This window comes from Stegostoma tigrinum, chromosome 13, assembly GCF_030684315.1.
Source record: "Stegostoma tigrinum isolate sSteTig4 chromosome 13, sSteTig4.hap1, whole genome shotgun sequence".
In the NCBI taxonomy this organism is placed as follows: Eukaryota; Metazoa; Chordata; class Chondrichthyes; order Orectolobiformes; family Stegostomatidae; genus Stegostoma; species Stegostoma tigrinum.
This window is the reverse complement of record NC_081366.1, coordinates 7,212,563-7,230,042: the sequence shown is the minus strand read 5'-3', so window position 1 is coordinate 7,230,042 and position 17,480 is coordinate 7,212,563. Positions and strand designations below refer to the sequence as shown.

The 17,480-nt window shown below is 39.8% G+C and overlaps 1 protein-coding gene across 1 annotated transcript; it reads left to right on the top strand.

Moving 5' to 3' along the window:
- The first annotated feature begins 10,456 nt into the window (after positions 1–10,456).
- Positions 10,457–16,438, top strand: LOC125458124 (protocadherin-10-like). The gene has a single exon (XM_048543027.2). The coding sequence runs from the start codon at positions 10,664–10,666 to the stop codon at positions 13,049–13,051; it is 2,388 nt and encodes a 795-aa protein (XP_048398984.2). The 5' UTR covers positions 10,457–10,663; the 3' UTR covers positions 13,052–16,438.
- Positions 16,439–17,480: the final 1,042 nt, after the last annotated feature.

Genomic DNA, 17,480 nt, shown 5'->3' with positions numbered 1-17,480 from the left:
ATTTTGGTTAAATGAAGGACAGGACTTATATAGTTAATGGAAGGGCCCTAGATGGTGTTGTAGAGCAAAGACACCTTGGTACAAAAACAGAGTTTGTTGGCGATGCTCAGCAGTTCTGGCAGCATCTGTGGCGACAAAAAAAAACAGTTAACAATTTCCGTCTGGTGACTTTTCTTCAGAGCCTGTTCTGATACGCTAACTGTGATTTTTTTTCTCACGAGATGCTGTCAGACCTGCTGAGCATTTCTAGCAATTTTTGTTCCTGTAACTGATTTACAGCATCCGCAGTTCTTTTGGTTTTTTTATTTAGAGATACCTCGGTGTCATAAGACTTGCTGAAATTTCTGAAGAATGGTCCCAACCCGAAACATCGACTTTCCTGCTCTTCTGATGCTGCCTGGGCTGCTGCCTTCCTCCGCCTCTACGCTATGTTTCGTCTGCATGCAGTTCTTATTTTTTCTGTTTTGATATACCACTGGCGCTATTTTGACTGCCTCATTAATTTTTCTTAATATTGAGGTCATAGTTTAAAAGGCTGGAAAGGAATATATTAAAATTGTTATCATAAAATTTGAAACAGAACTGTTGCAATTCCTGTTTCAAATGCGTGAAATCCATGAAAATATGTTCCAAAATGTTACCCGATAGTTTAGGAATGCATCACCTATCTAAAACTTCAAAAGAAAATATTCCGACTGAACAGAAGGATTTCAAGGGACGCTATAATAATTGTAATACCTTCGGAAACTGTGGCCTGTGTCACGCATTGCAATTTTGGATGTAAATGGACAACATAAGTGGAGATACGATTTACAATCATGTATTTTCAAATGAAGTATAATTTTCTGGCAATTTTCATTTGAGCATATTTTTCACTAATTCATAGACGCTCACTCTTCATCAGTTGTTTCTTTAATTACAAAGAAAGATTGCTGCTTGTTTTAAACTGTTGGTTTTACCCTTCTGGATATTCCAGTTTAATGAAAAGTAACTACCGATTTCTTTGCCAGACTTTTCATGAGTGTTATTAAAAGACTCACTCAGAGGAAGGAAAGGACCCAAAAAGTGGTGATTACCTCATCTCCCAAGCTGCTACATCCTCTTTCTGCAGTGCTCCAGCCATCAATCAATGGCGCATTGGATTGTGCATCAGTGAATAAACAGGGCGGCTGAACAATTGCGCATACAAAACCTGCGGACTGCGCAGCCGTCAAATTTGACTAAGTTCGCATTTTATTAGGCAACAGCCGTTGAGGACCACTGGACATTGTGTAAAGAGGGGCCCCAAATATGCTGTTTCTTCTGCATTTGGCCTTGCGATTGTTGTGGTAAATATCACGCGTAACAGCCTGAGAAGGTGAGCAAGTCTACCCCACCTGCTCGCTCTCCCACAGAGTATTTGCGAAAGTGTTGAACAGCATTCAGGCAGAGAGAGGCAGAAACAGAGGGCAATGAGTTTCAGAACGGGTTCGACAGGTCACTCCGTGATACACAACAATGCTCGGTTAACAAGCAGAGTTACTTCTGATGCTACATGCCTCCCTGGGAAACATGTTTTCCCGTCGCTGGTAAGATGTGTGCTGAAGACCTCTAACCTGTCTAGCTGATGGAGCAGACCTTCAGCAGTTACTGCGAGTTGCCAGTGACTCACTTGGCACTATTACTGGGATTCTTGCCCAAGGTCCACTAAATGCTGACCACAAATTCTGAGAAGATTCAAAACATAGGTCACGTGGCATTGAATTGAATGTTGAGAAAATCTGACTGAGTGCTGGGATCAAAAAAAGGTTCAGGCATAAATCTGCAAACAGCGGGATGTTATGACTGCTATCTCATACAAAGGGCTGATAACTATGGTGTTTCTGGGAAAGCGTGGGAGAAAAAAAAATCCCCCAGTGATTCCAACGAGTGAAGTCACACAATTAATATCGGTTATTATTCTGACCGATTGTTCCTAAAATGACGGAAAGCACGCATACAGTTTTAGGCAGAACAAAGCTAACACAAAGCAACAGATGGAGAGCCATGGAGCAAAGGTAGCAAAAACTTCACAATTTGCACAAGCTCTTTCCCCCAGCGAAGTTAGAGGTCCACAGTGAAAATTAGATCGTACTTACAAAGAGATTATATCACTTCTGCATTTCAAGCATTCATTTCCTTCTGGTTAAATCTGTTCTAACACAGTGTTGTAAAAAGAAACAAAATTACAGTAGAAAGAAGCTTAAATGTTTGGAAGTGGTGAAAACTTTATTTTTCAAATTTAATTTTTACAAAAAAAAAGCATCCTGTGCTGTGGAAGTCGCAACTTTTTCCCGCAAAGAAGTAAACTGAATTTAGCAGACATTCAATTTGAATTTGAGTTTGAAATTTGTGGGAACTTGCCAAAAATGGGAGGGACAAGTAGCTTATTTGCATGCATACATATTTTTCAAGTTTGTATTATGTAAGAATGTACTTGTTTTTAGACAATCAGCATATTTTAACGTCAAAGAAAAGTCAATGAAATTTCAACACAGATTGCGATTACCGGCAGATTTCAGGATAATCTTAAAACAAAATATGTCAAATTACCGAATGTTGTCACTTCGTGTCTTGGGTCCTGTCGGTTTTCAACTGAGAAGAGCACTAGTTATTTCTGCCCACAGCTGTTTACAATTTTACCATAAATTTTCCAATTTCCAAATTGAAAAATTTACATTCCTAAATGTAGTTATGATTGGATATTATTATCCAAGTGGGCTAATGCATAGAGGCAGACTGGATGTTATTTACCATTTTTAAACAGTTTTGGGTCTACCCAAGTGTCGACTACACAGTGGGGAAACCAGGAATATTGGAGACTGAAGAACTGACTCCACTTGTCAAATTTGGTCGAAAGAGCAATAATATATTTTGTTATACTCGGAGACAACGCGTTGGAAAAGTAAATAACACTACTGACTCCTATCACTTTTTTTAATTCAATGCGAAAGCATTGCGGAAAATTATCGAGCTTAGATGATTTCTGAAAATGGAATTGACAAAAATAATTTCCTCAGTTTCTATTTCAACAACCAATGGGAAGCAATTGCACGGCTCAATAGGCAACCAAAAAATAAATGGAAGCAGCGTAGGTAGTTTTAAATTGCATCAGAATGCGAAAAGTTGCGTCAGAAGTAAATGATTTGTCAACTGACAGAATCTGCCAGCCGAGCACCAGTGCTCAGGGGAACACAAAGCAAAACCTCGAGAATGTTGTTGCCATATTTGGTTCGGAATAAGTTTAAAGGAAGGTAAGGTCGGCACAATCTAGCCAGTTATTTCTCAGAAAATTGCATGTATGTTTTAAGAAAGGACACGTAAATAGAACTGAGTCATCATACTTGGAACCATACAGAAATGATTGAATTCAGTTTTGTGAAATATTGTGAATAATGTTTTGAACGATAAAGTTTCTTCAGAGCGCCTGAATCACTTGATTGGTATTTAATTTGATGATCCCATTAGAATAAAACAATAATGATGGGGAAAATGACACAACATGGAATGGCATAACTTACTTTAGATACAGTAAATAGAATATATCATTTGAAAACAATGTGTGGACAAAGTTGATTCATTGACAGCTTTGGAGCTGTCTTGGAAATATATATGGCTGTACTGATGATTTTTTCTATGTAAGGAGAAATAAATCGGGTGATTTCATCTCCACGTGAAAGACGAAGACCTCGCAGTAAGGACGTATATGCCTTCTCCTCCATTTAGATCTTTCGACAAGGTCAGCTGAAAATCATGCATGACATGAACTTGGCATATGGTGCAAGTGTACAAAAATGACTACTTTTCCAGCGATTTCGTTAACCCCTTAATAATGTTACAACAACTCTCATTCCAGTATTTGTCTAATTCCCCAGCCTAATCTTTATATAAACCCCAATAATTTTATGACAATTTCCCTAGCCCAGTAATTTCGTCACACTCCCACTCGAGTGCATATATAAACCCCCAACCCACTGCTTTTATAATTTTATAAGACAACCCCGAATCCAATGTTTATATAACCCAAACACTTGTATAACAACCCCCCAGCCTAGTGTTTCTATGCCTTACCCGGTAATTTTATAACACCCCACAACCCTGTGATATTTTTCCCTTATTAACAACACTAGACAGCCTAATGATTTATAAAACGCTCCTGCCCATAGCAGTGCTTTGGTAATCGCCCCAGCCCAGTAATCTTACAACACACCCCCAGCTCAGAAACTACATAAACTCCTAGAAGCCCAGTAATCGTATAAACTTCTCACACACCAATTCAATGATGTAACAAACCCCCAGCCCAGCTGATGCTCTTCTTTATAAGCGCCCTGTGTGCCCAGCCCAGTGATTTTACAACCTCCGTCAACCCACTGATCTTAGAAATCCTCACCCCAGCTCTGCAATGTCCATATCACAGATAGATAATGGCCAGCACAATGCCAGAAGCTGCGCAGGCATTCTTGTCCTCTCTCTTTCCTCCCACTCTCCTCACCTCTGACCTCGCAGTAACCCGGGGTGGTTACTGCCCTGCAGCGAAATATTTGTCTGCACTCCACCGCAGGAAGTCTAAGGTCAAATCGCAATGCGTGGTCTTCGACACCCCTCGTGACTTATCCAAGACTATACCCTCCTAAACCCACATTATAACCAGAGTGTAGTAGTTTCCTTATGTTAAAAGAACTCTTGCACAGACATCTTCCACACCAACCGGTTAAAGTTTGGGACACTGAATGTGAAGACTGTTATGGACAGTCCCACTAGTGACAAACTGAAGTGTCACACCACCATCACTGCTTTGGAGCTCAGGAGCTATGAAATTGACGTCGCAGCCCTGAGTGAAACCCGATGGCAGAGGAAGGGCAGCTCAGAGAACAGGTTGGTTGTTAAGCATTTTTCTTGAAAGACAAGACCAAGAAAGTGTGTCACATCCATGGAGTTGGCTTTATCTTCACAAATGAACTGGTGGGCTAATTCAAAGACTCCCCTGCAGAAGGAGTGGATATTTCATGACACTCCGATTCATCTGTGATTGGAACCTGTGTGTTATGGTTTTCAGTGCATATTCACGGTTGCTCGATGCAGTAGCTGAAGTTAAGGAGGACTTCTACTCCAATGTTGAACAATCTCTTTCACAGCTATATGTATTGGATAAACTACAAGTCCACCAATAAACCAGTCAGCAAAAGTGCACAACTTTGTAATCGTGTAATTGGGAAAATGGCAGTAAGGAAGGAAACCTCCAATGACACCCTTCTCCTGGCCAAATTCTGCTAAGTCAACATCCTCATCAGCAATACACTGTCCTGCCAAAGGGACAAGAACACATGGCAACACCCATAATCCAAACGCTGACACCTCCTTGACTGTGTCATGGTCAAAGTGAGGAATCGGAATGACATTAACATTATTCTCACCATGAAAAGAGCAGATGGCTGCTGGACAGAGCATTGCAAGATCCCATCCACGATCAACAGAAATCTATCCCTGCCACAGTGGAGGCGGCAGAAGTAGTGCCATAAAAAGTTCAACATTGAAGCACTCAGAGGCAGGGGAAAAAATGGCCTCATGCAACCACATTCTCTCCACAAACCTAACACCTTTGACTGTGTTGAGTCACGGAATCCCAACAATCTCTGGTCTGACCTTGAGACCACCATCATCAATACTTGAAAAAAAAACCTGGTCAGTCACTGAACAAGGAAACACCAAAACTGGTTAGATGAGAATGATCAGAAAATCTAAAAATATTATGCTGGAACAGCATGGCACTTTAGAGCATTAAACATCTGTGAAGAGAAATCAGAATTAATATTTCAGGTCCATTGACCCTTCCTCAGAACAGATGGAACTCAGAAGAGGAAAGACAGGCTAAAATGTAACTGAAGGCCGAGGTTCAACAACAAACCTGCAAGATAAATTTCAGCGGGTATATGAAGAAAGCACTGGAGCCCCAGTGAATGCTGACAACCATGATATGCATGGTTTGTTCTGTGTTTTTGAGACCACCTATGGACGAAATACCAAAGCACCCTCCCTCCACCCCCCAGCCCCCACAGTTGGCCAAGGACAGAGAGACTCCTACCAAAGATAAAGATACCATCAAACAACACGGGGGACACATCAGAGTCCTCATCAACCAATGGTCTGTCGTTGATTGGAGCATCATTGAATGGATGTCAGCAACAGCCCAGCCCAGCAGGAAGCAGAGAAATCTGCTGTCTGCCAGCTTAACAACAACAACGCTGCTGGAGCAGACAGTATCCCCACTAAGGCATTTAAGTGTGGGGGTAAAGAGCTCCTGTTGAAGCTTTATGTCGTTTTCTGCCTTATCTGGAAGGAGGATAACAACCCAGCAGTGCTCCAAGATGCTACCATTGTGAGCATTTTCAAAAAAGGGAACAAGTCCAATTGCAGTAACTACAGGGGATCTCCCTGCTATCAACCATTGGAAAAGTCATCCCCAAGGTCCTCCTCAACTGTGTCCTCTATGTGACTGAGGAACTCCTCCCAAAATTACAATGTGGCTTCCAACCATGAGGTGCACAATGGATATGAATTGAGACACATGACAACTAAAGGAGAAATATAGAGTAAGAAAACCTACCCCTGTACGGGACCCTCTTCAAACATTTAAATGCCTTTAATACATTCTATTGGGAAGCCACACGGAGGATCATTATTCACTTAGGTTGCACCATGAAGTTTGGCATCATGCTGCAACTGCTCCATGAAGACATGGAAATCGTAAAAATGACAAATGGCTTCACCACTGACCCATTCCCTGTGCAGGATGGTGTCAAGCAAGGCAGTGTCATTATCGCAACACTGTTCTCAATCTACCTCACTGTGTAGCTTCTCCTCATCACTGACAAGATTCTCATGTAGATGATGCTTGCGCATGTGCAGTCTCAGATTATGTACTCCAGATCATCGTCAACACATTTATGGGGGAATATGAGAGCATGGTTCTCATCCTGCTCATCCACAAAACGAAGTCCTCAGCCAAAATGGCCTGACATTGTGGAGGGAACCTCTAATCATCAAGGTCCACGTAGAGTCCTTGGAGAATGTTGATCACTTCCAATACTTCAGAATTGTACTGTTGAACCAATCAACTGTAGAGGAAGGGATCCAGAGTCGCCTGAGGAAAAGGGTGTTCGGTTTACAGATCTGTGGAGTGGTTCCCTCGTTCTTGTACGGCTCTCAGACCTGAAATGTCAACAGCAAACCCCTCACGTTGCTTGAGTAGAACCACCAATGCCACCTGTACAAGATCCTGTGAATCAGCTGGCAACAAAGGTACACGAGCATCCTTGACCAGGTCAATATCCCCAACAGCAAATCACTGACTGCCCTTGATCAGCTATTATGGCCTTAACACATCATCCATTTGACTGAAATGAGAATCCCCAACCAGGTGCTCTATTCGCAGCTTTGAAATGGCACTCGATCCCGAGGAGAAGAGAGGAAATGCATCAATTTTACCCTCAAGGCCTCACTGGTGAAGTGAAGCATTCCCACACACATCTTGGAATCACTGGCCCAAGGTTGTTGTGTTGTGCACTTCAAGAATTGCCATTGTAAGAAAGTGTAAGCCAGATGAAAACAGCAAAAGGAGCGTGCTGCTACATTAACTCCCCACCCACCTCTTCCTGCACCTTCTCTCTCAAGTGTAACAAAGCCTGCAGCAGCCACATTGCTCTGTGCAGTCATCTGCAGACTCACCCTGAGAAGGGAAGAGAGCCATCCTTGTCAGCAAGGGACCGCCAATGAAAATAAATAGGAACTGACTTTTATATCAAAGTAGTATTGGTGAGAGGTCATTACAATAAATATAAAGTAAGGCGCATGTGTGACCAGACAGTTGAAAACTAAGAGGTGTGGTAAATAGTTAATAAGAAAACTCCACAATTAGGTACAGATGAACTGAAAAATCAGAATCTTTTAAGTCCAAGCATAATATTTTGTTGTAACTGTATGTGCCAAATAGTGCCAATGATTATCGAAAGTCCTCAGATGATGTTTGGATAGTTTCAAAGTAGAACCAGGAAAATAGAGGGAGGAATCCAGCAACTCAATATGTGGCGGGGGGGGGGGGGGGGGCGGGGGGGGGGGGGGAGGGGGAAGAAACTAAAAAGCAGAGAAATGCTGGTGGAGAACAAAACAAGAAGAAACAGGCTGCCAAAATTTGGAAAAGGAACAAAAAGTAGATTGGTTGTCACTCTGACTTACGAGTGCATACATGATTATCAGACATGAAACAGTTTCGATTCTACTACTGTTTGCCCTGACAGAGGAGTGCCTTACGTGTGTTGTTGAGAAACCCTGGGTTGTGCTGTAAGTCGTCTTCATCCGACACCTAGAACAACTCACTGGTGGCATGAGTGTTCAGAAAGTGTCAATCCTGAGTTTCATATGCAGAATGTCCAAATGCAGACCTACTAGTTAATATTAGGACAATGAAAAATGGTTTGGTTGCGCTAGTTATCCCATCTGGAAATCTGCCTTCTGTTTCTAACATTCTAAATCAAATGTAAAAGGAAGACATTTCTCTTTGTCCATACTTCTCAAGTCAGAGAGTAAGTGAAAATGACTCCATCAGCATGTTGCATTTATTCTATTTCTCCATTTGGCCACCAAACCCTCCCACAATCCTTGTACTTCAAATAAATCCTCTAAATGATAAATGCATCATGATCACATCTAGTTAGTATCACCCAGATGAAAAATAAACTGGAATGCTAGGAGAGAACAATTGGCACGACTGTGTATACAATGTCACCTGGATCCCTTCACTGAGAATGTTGGTTCATGTTAAGTAGTCACTTTCTGGCTGATATCAACCGGTCTGATATTATTTGCATGTTTTCTGTAAAAGGTAATCAAAATATTAGGGAATCAACCTTGCACTTTAAGACTGGAGAGATTAGTTGTGAATGTCTAAAGGCATTTTCCCTTCTCAAAGAGAGCAGCGTTGGAAATTAGTTTCCTTTCAAAGAGGAGTTTTCTTATTATTTACTATATGGCTTGTGATTTAATATGACTGTTGTTACAGCAGAAACTATCTTTGCATATAGCGATCACATGAAATCAAAAGAAAAGATTTAAGAATTACGTGAAATACTTAGGTTATGAAGGCCTAGTGAACTCGCAACAATTTCTGCTATGCAACTAAGCTACTCTACTATCAATGTACCGTTTTGAGAGAAATATATATATATATATTTAACAATCTACTGTTGAGTGCGGGCAGGCAAGTGACAATGGTCATCCCAACATCTTCAGTAGCAGTCCAAGTCATTGACTTAAAATTTTCAGATTGGTGATTGACACTACAGATTTCCAGTTTGCAAACTAAAATATATTGAGGTGGAGAAGTAACGTTCACAGAAAGACTGTGAGAGAGGGAGCGGTTGCAGGGAAAAGAGACATCATCTTCTTTGCAACGAGCCAAATATTCGAAGGAAAAGTGAAGAAAGTTCCAATCATTCAATTACCAGAGATTGAGAAGAATCAGGAATGAATAAACCAGCACTCTAAACCATTGGGTTTCTGAAGCACCTCCTCTCCGTTCTAGAGAACAACTTCCGAATATTTATACTGTTCTCATTTATCATGGGTTGTAAATTTGTTTTCACCCAGAATTAAATTATGTATCATATCTAACAGTTGCTTCGCGATTAACAGGATAAACCATCCTAAAGTTGCATGTAAATTGTATGCAGATTACATTAGACATGTACTGCACCAAATGTCGTATGGGCACCATCTTTACTAAATTCCATAGTTGGTAGTTGCTATAAAATCTATTAATGTCAAGATACTCTGGATTAATGTAATGAGTTTTCTTGTCAGTTTTCAACTCAAAAGATTGATTTTAACTGTAGAAAAAACAGTTCAACAAAAACACAATACAGCAAGAAAAAAACTGTTGCCTTCATTTTGGGTCTGCCCAATAATTAAAATTAATAATTAGTAATTAAAATCAGCAGAAACATGGATTTCAAATCGATACACCCGCATCAAAGATTGTTTTTTTCAACAAATTTCACATTTTTGAATCAGGTAGATTTAACCCAACAGGCACTAATGTAAAGTTTTTAAATAATAAGATTGACGACCCTTAAATTATTTCACCTGAGTTAAAGACAGTTTATTTCTAAATTACACAATTGATTTTCAATGGCAAACAATTGCCTTTCGCGAAAAAAAAAACAACCTTGGACAATATGAACCAGCGCGAGGGGATTTTAATTGCGCACTACTAAATATACGATTCGAGTTACTGTTCATCGTTGGGAGCAATTCTGCTTTAAGAAATGCTTGGTGCAATAATGATTAAGGACTCTTTGTGTCGCTGTCTACCAATAAGAAAACCAAACGTTGCAAGAGATCTATCTCCCCACACCCCGCCCCCACCCCTCCTATCATAGGAAACACAGCGCAGAGCAAAGAGCTGGACAAAGTCGCCAGCACCTAATCCATTTTGCACCGAAAGATTGGTCAGTTAGAGATTTCACGTCTATCGTTTCAACGTTATTATTTTTCTTCATCAGATAATTTATTTCATTTCACAGAGAGCGATGTAAAACAACGAGGTTGGTCAGCATTTTGGCAGATATACAATTGGATCGAATCCGGAACAATGGCGATAAGACTCAACCGGCTGTTCTATTTCGTATTCCTGACTTGCGTTTCAGATCTAATTTTCGCTCAAACGCATTACGTGATCCCAGAAGAAATGGAGCGCGGTGCTTTTGTTGGGAATATCGCAGAGGATTTAGGCCTAACCATTGGAGAGATGTCATTTCGCAAATTTCGGCTCGTCTCTGAAGACGGAAAGCAATTATTTAAGGTGAACATAGGGAATGGTATTTTAGTTGTGAACGAGAGAATCGACAGGGAAATTCTCTGCGGACGAAGTGCATCTTGTTCTGTTTCTCAGGATATAGCGGTAGAAAATCCATTGGAAATGCATCGTGTCGACGTGGAGATATTGGATGTAAATGATAACTCGCCCAGATTTCCTAAAATGAAATACGCTTTGCAAATATCTGAATTAACTACAGCAGGAGCTCTTTTCCCACTGGAGAAAGCGCACGATGCAGATGTAGGTACAAATGCGGTGAGTAATTATGAAATCAGCACAAATAAGCACTTTGGCCTGAAGACTCGGATCAGAAGCGATGGCAGTAAAATTGCAGAGCTGGTGTTAGAAAACCCGTTAGACCGCGAGCAACACTCTAGTTTTCAAATGATACTGACGGCCGTTGACGGCGGGACTCCTCGTAGATCTGGTACTGCAGAAATAGTCATCACTGTACTGGACGGAAATGATAATGCCCCAATATTTGATCATCAGATATATAGAATTAACGCATTGGAAAATTTACCTAAAGGTACCTTGATCATGAGAATAAATGCTGTTGATTTAGACCAGGGAACAAACGGTGAAGTAAAGTACTATTTTAGCAATCATGTTTCTCGCAGTGTGAGTGAATTGTTCAATTTGAACCCCGTAACTGGACAGATCAGAGTTGAAGGGCCACTGGACTATGAAGAAGAGAAGGTTTACCAACTTGATATAGAAGCTGTGGACAATGGTACGCCCGCATTAATTGGGCGCGCCGAGGTTCTTGTTGAATTACTTGACGTTAATGATAACGCGCCGGAGTTAAAAATAAACTCGCTACCCATCGAGGTACGTGAAGATGCTGCAAGAGGTACTGTGATCGCTATAATAGATGCAATGGATCGTGACTCAGGCGAAAATGGACAAGTGCAATGTCAGCTGCCACCAAATATCCCATTTAAACTCCAAAAATCTTCGAACAGGCAATACAATTTCGTAGTGAGTGACTCACTGAATCGAGAAATCTCTCCGTCCTATAACGTTTCCATTTCGGCCCGGGATGCTGGGTCACCCTCTCTTTCCACAAATAAAATTATCCACATTTCAATTTCTGATATAAATGACAATGCGCCGCAGTTTACACAGCCGTTATATAATGTGTTCTTGATGGAAAACAATGCTCCAGGTGCATCAATATTTGCTGTCACCGCTTTAGACCCGGACTTGGGCAAGAATAGCGAGATATCGTATTTCTTATTGGACAGTTTCATACCTGAAAGTTCTGCGTCTGGCCACTTTAGTGTTAACTCCGAAAGTGGGTGCATTTACGCGCTAGGCTCTTTTGACTATGAAGTGCAGAAAAAAATTAAGATCAAAGTTCAGGCTCGGGATGATGGAACTCCATCGCTCACCAGCACTGCTCTCGTCAATGTTATTATTTTGGACCAAAACGACAATGCCCCAGTCATTTTGTCACCTTCAAACAACAGTTCGATTGTGATTGCGTCAAATTCGGCACTTCCCGGATCCTTGGTGACCAAGGTAATTGCTACAGACGCAGATTCTGGACAGAATGCACGACTTTCCTATCAAATCATAGAAGCTACTGATCACCGTATTTTTAGTGTCGGATTTACCTCTGGGGAAATTAGAATAACGCGAAATTTTAGGGAGCAAGATGCTCTCAGACAGACTCTCATAGTTTTGGTCAAAGACAATGGACAGCCGAGTCTCTCGAGCACAGTCTCAATTCTGTTGTCAGGCCAAGGTAACATTACCGAAAATACCTTTGAACAAAAAAGACAACCGAAAAATCCTGAATTATTTTCAGATTTAAATTTTCTATTGATCATAATTTTAAGCTCAACTTCCGGCATATTTCTCTTTATAATAGTTTTTCTGGTGGCTGTGAAATGCAAACAAGATAGGAATACGTGCTGTTACACGTCCAGAATCCGTTGTTACAGACAAAGGAATTCAGCCGATGCCTCTCAGTGCAGAGACGTCGGAAAAGCAAGTTTAAGTTATCTAGATTCTGCTCAAACTCTGCCTGTTCGTGCATCATACAATTACACTGTCTGTCTCTCTCCCGAATCCTCTAAGAGCGACTTTTTGTTCTTAAAACCGTGTGACCCGACATTGCCTCTGGATGATATTAATATTGGTGATATGGAGAAATAACGCAATATGTCCATGTGTATGCAATTAATTTGAAGTTTATACATCTGTATGCATCCCCCACCCCTCAAATCAAACTCTATTCGAATGTTTTCTCTGGAATTCTTGCTCCACTTTTGTATTATCAGTTTCGGACGATAACGTTGGAAATGCGATGTCTCGAATGCTGTTTTGTGATTTCTGTCAACATTAGAATAAAAACTGAGGTATTTTAAAAAATAATCTGTTCAGTTTAAGTTCAGAAACCTGTGTTAACAATTGAATCGCAACAAACACAGCCCTTCTATGGAACCTTTTATTTTCAGTTTGTGTATTGTAGTTTGGTAACTGCTTGTCACGAAAAGAATTACACTGTTTTTGCAAAATATCCTAGGTGTAGAAACATTTTCAGTTATTTAAATTACATAAACATCAGGGATGTGTGGATTAGATGTGTTATAGGGGATGGTTCTGGGTGGGATGTTCTGAGGATTGGTGTGGACTTGTTGGTCGGAAGGCCCTGCTTCCACACAGTAGGGACTCTGATGATGATGATGATGATGATGATGATGATGATACATGGGTGATAATATAAAGTTCTAATTAACTTTATGGAATATTCGAACAAGGAGCAGCGGTGTGCTATTCAGCCCCTCGTGCCTGACCCGACATTCAATTTCATCAGAGTTGGCGAAATTGCAGTATGAACTCTCTATTGCCTCCTATCCACGATAACATTTCATCAGTGGCTTCAGAAGAAACTTTTCACTTTTATCATCACAGATCCTTCTCGCACAATCTTTTCAGAAAGATATTCAAAGAAGACTCTCAATGCTGTACTTAATTGCTTGCTGTAAACCCAATGTAAATCTTTGAGAAGAATGCACAGTACACGTATCAACACCTACTCCTCAGATCGCTGTAGTATATCAATATTTAGATGATAAACTTCTCTTTCCTTCATTTTACCTTTTGAAATATAAAATATCACATAATTCCACATTAAGCACGAGTTGACAACTCCTTGTCTATTTATCGATTTGAACCCTGATGTCCTGTCCACAGCTTATTTTCCTGTCGAGTTTAATGTTACCAGCTAATTTAGCAAAGATACCTTGCATTTCTTGGTCTGTGTTTTGCAAATTGCAGAACGTTGAGGCACCTGCACTGATCCGTTTGGTACACCACTTATTCTACCTTGCAATGCGCGTGAGCATTACATAAGCAAAAGACTTTCTTCTTCGTTAGTTCGCCAATCCATTATCCATGCCAATGTGTTACTTCCTGAACCATGTGGCTTATTTTTCTGCATTAATATTTGATGTGTTACTTGATCAAATGCCTTTTGGTAGAAAAAAATACATTGCGTCAAATTTGTCCTAAAATAGACTCAAGTACAGCTGCTTAAGTGCTGTTAGCAGACTTTTGTGTGGAACTCTCACGTTAATTTTGATCTGTCTATTGCATCTTCTCTGTGGCTGTGACACTGTACTCTGCACTCTGGTCTCCTACCCTGATGCATTTTGTAAGGTGCGATCTGCCTGAATAACATGTAAAAAACAGTACTTTTCACTATCTCCGTGCATGCGACAGTGGTTAATCAATCAATCCCGTCTATCCAGAGCAAAATTACTTCCTCAGAGACATCTAATAACCTGTTTTACCAAGATTTCTCCTTCATAACGCCATTTTGATTTATTTCCTGATTACTTTGATTTTGAAGTTGTCTTTCGATGTGTGTAATGATGCATGAATACTAACTGCAAGAACCTTCCCTACCACAGATGTTCACTAGCTGATATATATAGATGGCTGTCTTCTGTCTCCCTTCATTTTGAACATAACTATTTTCCGACCTTACTGAATCTGAATGTGGACAATATATAGAAATTCAAACCCAGACGTTATCTCACAAGAGACTTCTTTATGAGTCTATTTCACGAGCTTTTGGTTCAAAGATGTGAAAGATCATGTCTAACTGAAGTGAACTGTCCTTGCTTTTATTTCTAGTTCCTTCACTACAATCAATAATTTATTTTGCCCTGTTAACTGCATTTGCCAGCTAACTCAATATCGTATAACACTTTCAAAAGCTCACATCGAACTCTCTGTTCACTTATGTTCGGTAACTTCACTCAAATTTTCCACTGATTCTCCATTCTTCCTGTAAAGTTGACGTTCCCATGTTATCCTACATTGTGCCATTCTGCTACTTTTATTTTTGCTTGTTCGTTTCATTTCTGTATGGTCCTTTGCAGACTTTATGCTTTATCTTGTCACAGACATTCTTACTTTTTCCAGGGCCTTAGGCAAATTTACCTATGCTCATTCAAATGCCAAAATCCATTTTTTTGCTATAGATTGTAAGTATTATATACAGCTAGACAATCTGAAAACGCTATTTATCTCTGTATCATGCTGACAAATCAATCTTTTAGCCTAGACTTGAATGAAGAGATAAATACGAAGAATAATAGAGGGATACAGATTCTGTAAGTAAAGATATTTTTAGTATGGAAGGGCAAAGGTATCGCGCAGGTTTGGCAGCTGAAGGGCCTGTTCCGGTGCTGTATTTAGTTTTATCTTTGCTCTTTCTATCCAATTTAACACTCGCTTAACTTTTGTGTAGTAAACTGTTTTCAACAATTCTATTGCAGCGCTAATTTCCAAGGAGTTGTGACTCTTACAGATTTGAAAGAATTTTTGTGCATTACAACCATAGTAAAAAGGTTTGTAACGTGCATTATTATCATTATTGAACCAGAATAAGTTTAAAAGAGACCCAGATTGATATTGGTCATTCACTTTAAGTTTGAAAAATGCTGTCTGCAAATATTCTGCGACAGTGAGCTATATTATATTTTGCTCAGAGGGCGAGTACTTGTGGACCTCTACAGAGTTAACTAAAAGATGGGTGGACATTTCAATTTATAGCAGTCAATGTTAACACATGAAGGCTGCAAGCTATGTTTACTGGTCGCTTCAAAGGAGTTCTGGATGGAGTTCATGAGAAGACTTTTCAACGAGGTGTTAAAAAACAGCACAGCTCATTTCAGAAATAAGTTTGGGAATCCTCTCGCACTCCAGGGTAGTTGAGGGGAAAGCCAGCTAACTCAACAGAACCGGTTAGTTTGTAAAGCTTCCAGACAAGGTTAGATTGGGTAGAAACTGGCGATTATTAGAATTATGAAAGTTTAGGCACTCATATTTCTGAGTTCTTCATGTCAGCATTCTCAGAAAGAAATTAATGAATGGTGTCCACGGTCCACTGAAGTGATGTCATAACTAAACAGTTGAGGTGGTTTGTAGTTCTCTGGATTTAAATATCTCTAGCGGTTGACGCTGGAACTTGGATTGAATTGTTTTTGAAGTTTCTGTTCTAATTTTTGCAAATAATACAATGAACATATAATCAATATGTAGCTCTTATGCACTTTTACGTGTGGAATAAATTTATTTTCTCTCATTAAAGAATAACTTCAGATATGTTTGACATTGTTTCATTGACTAATCACGACATTGATAATAAAAAAAAAACTAATGATCTATCAAACCACGTTTGATTCCAAAATATGATAATCCAGTGGTGGCAGTAGCTGAAATCAAAATTCAGCCAATTGGTCTCCATTTTCTCTGGTGAGACTACAGCTGAAAGTTTATCAAAACTTCAAAGTAGCTTTAGATATGTAGAGCAAAGTAATCCTGAATCAAATCACATCAAATCATTGCAATGCACTCAAATCTAATTATTAATGATGATGTAAAGGACCATACAGAAATGAAACGAACAAGCAAAAATAAAAGTAGCAGAATGGGCACGATGTAGGATAACATGGGAACGTCAACTTTAGAAGAAAAATGGGGAATCAGTGGAAAATATGAGTGAAGTTACCGAACTTAAGTGAACAGAGAGTTCGATGTGAGCCGTTGAAAGTGTTATATAAAGATAATTATTAAGAAATTAAGGGAAGAAGTATGTTTCACAAATACAACCAACTTTGATGGTCATGGAGCCGAGAATACAAGTGGAAATGATAGGTATTTGTAATCATCTTCATCTGGAGGTGAATTAAATGATTAAACTTTGCTTCAAATGAGCTGACATCTTTTGTTCTCGTCCTTTCCTTACCAATTGACATGTTTGCCATGATAGCCACAGTTACCTGCCATCTCTGCAATTATGCAACAATTGGCAGTAAATTTCACAAGACATGAAAAAAAAATCAATTCAGCAAATCAATGCTTCTTCAGTAATTTCAATCACAAATGAACCCATGAATTTTATTCACAGAAATGCTTTGAAATGTCACTTAAACAGGAACAATCTGCTCAACAGAGATCAGTTTGGATTGCAAAGACAGAGGCACTGGTATTAGTGAAAAAAAAGGTAAAATCACGAGAGAAGTGATAAAGTGTCCCATTGTTTTAATGTTATCGTTTTACTGCGTTTTCG

Coding starts and splice junctions, on each gene's coding strand:
- LOC125458124 (XM_048543027.2), top strand. CDS start 10,664: ATGGCGATAAGACTCAACCGGCTGTTCTATTTCGTATTCCTGACTTGC.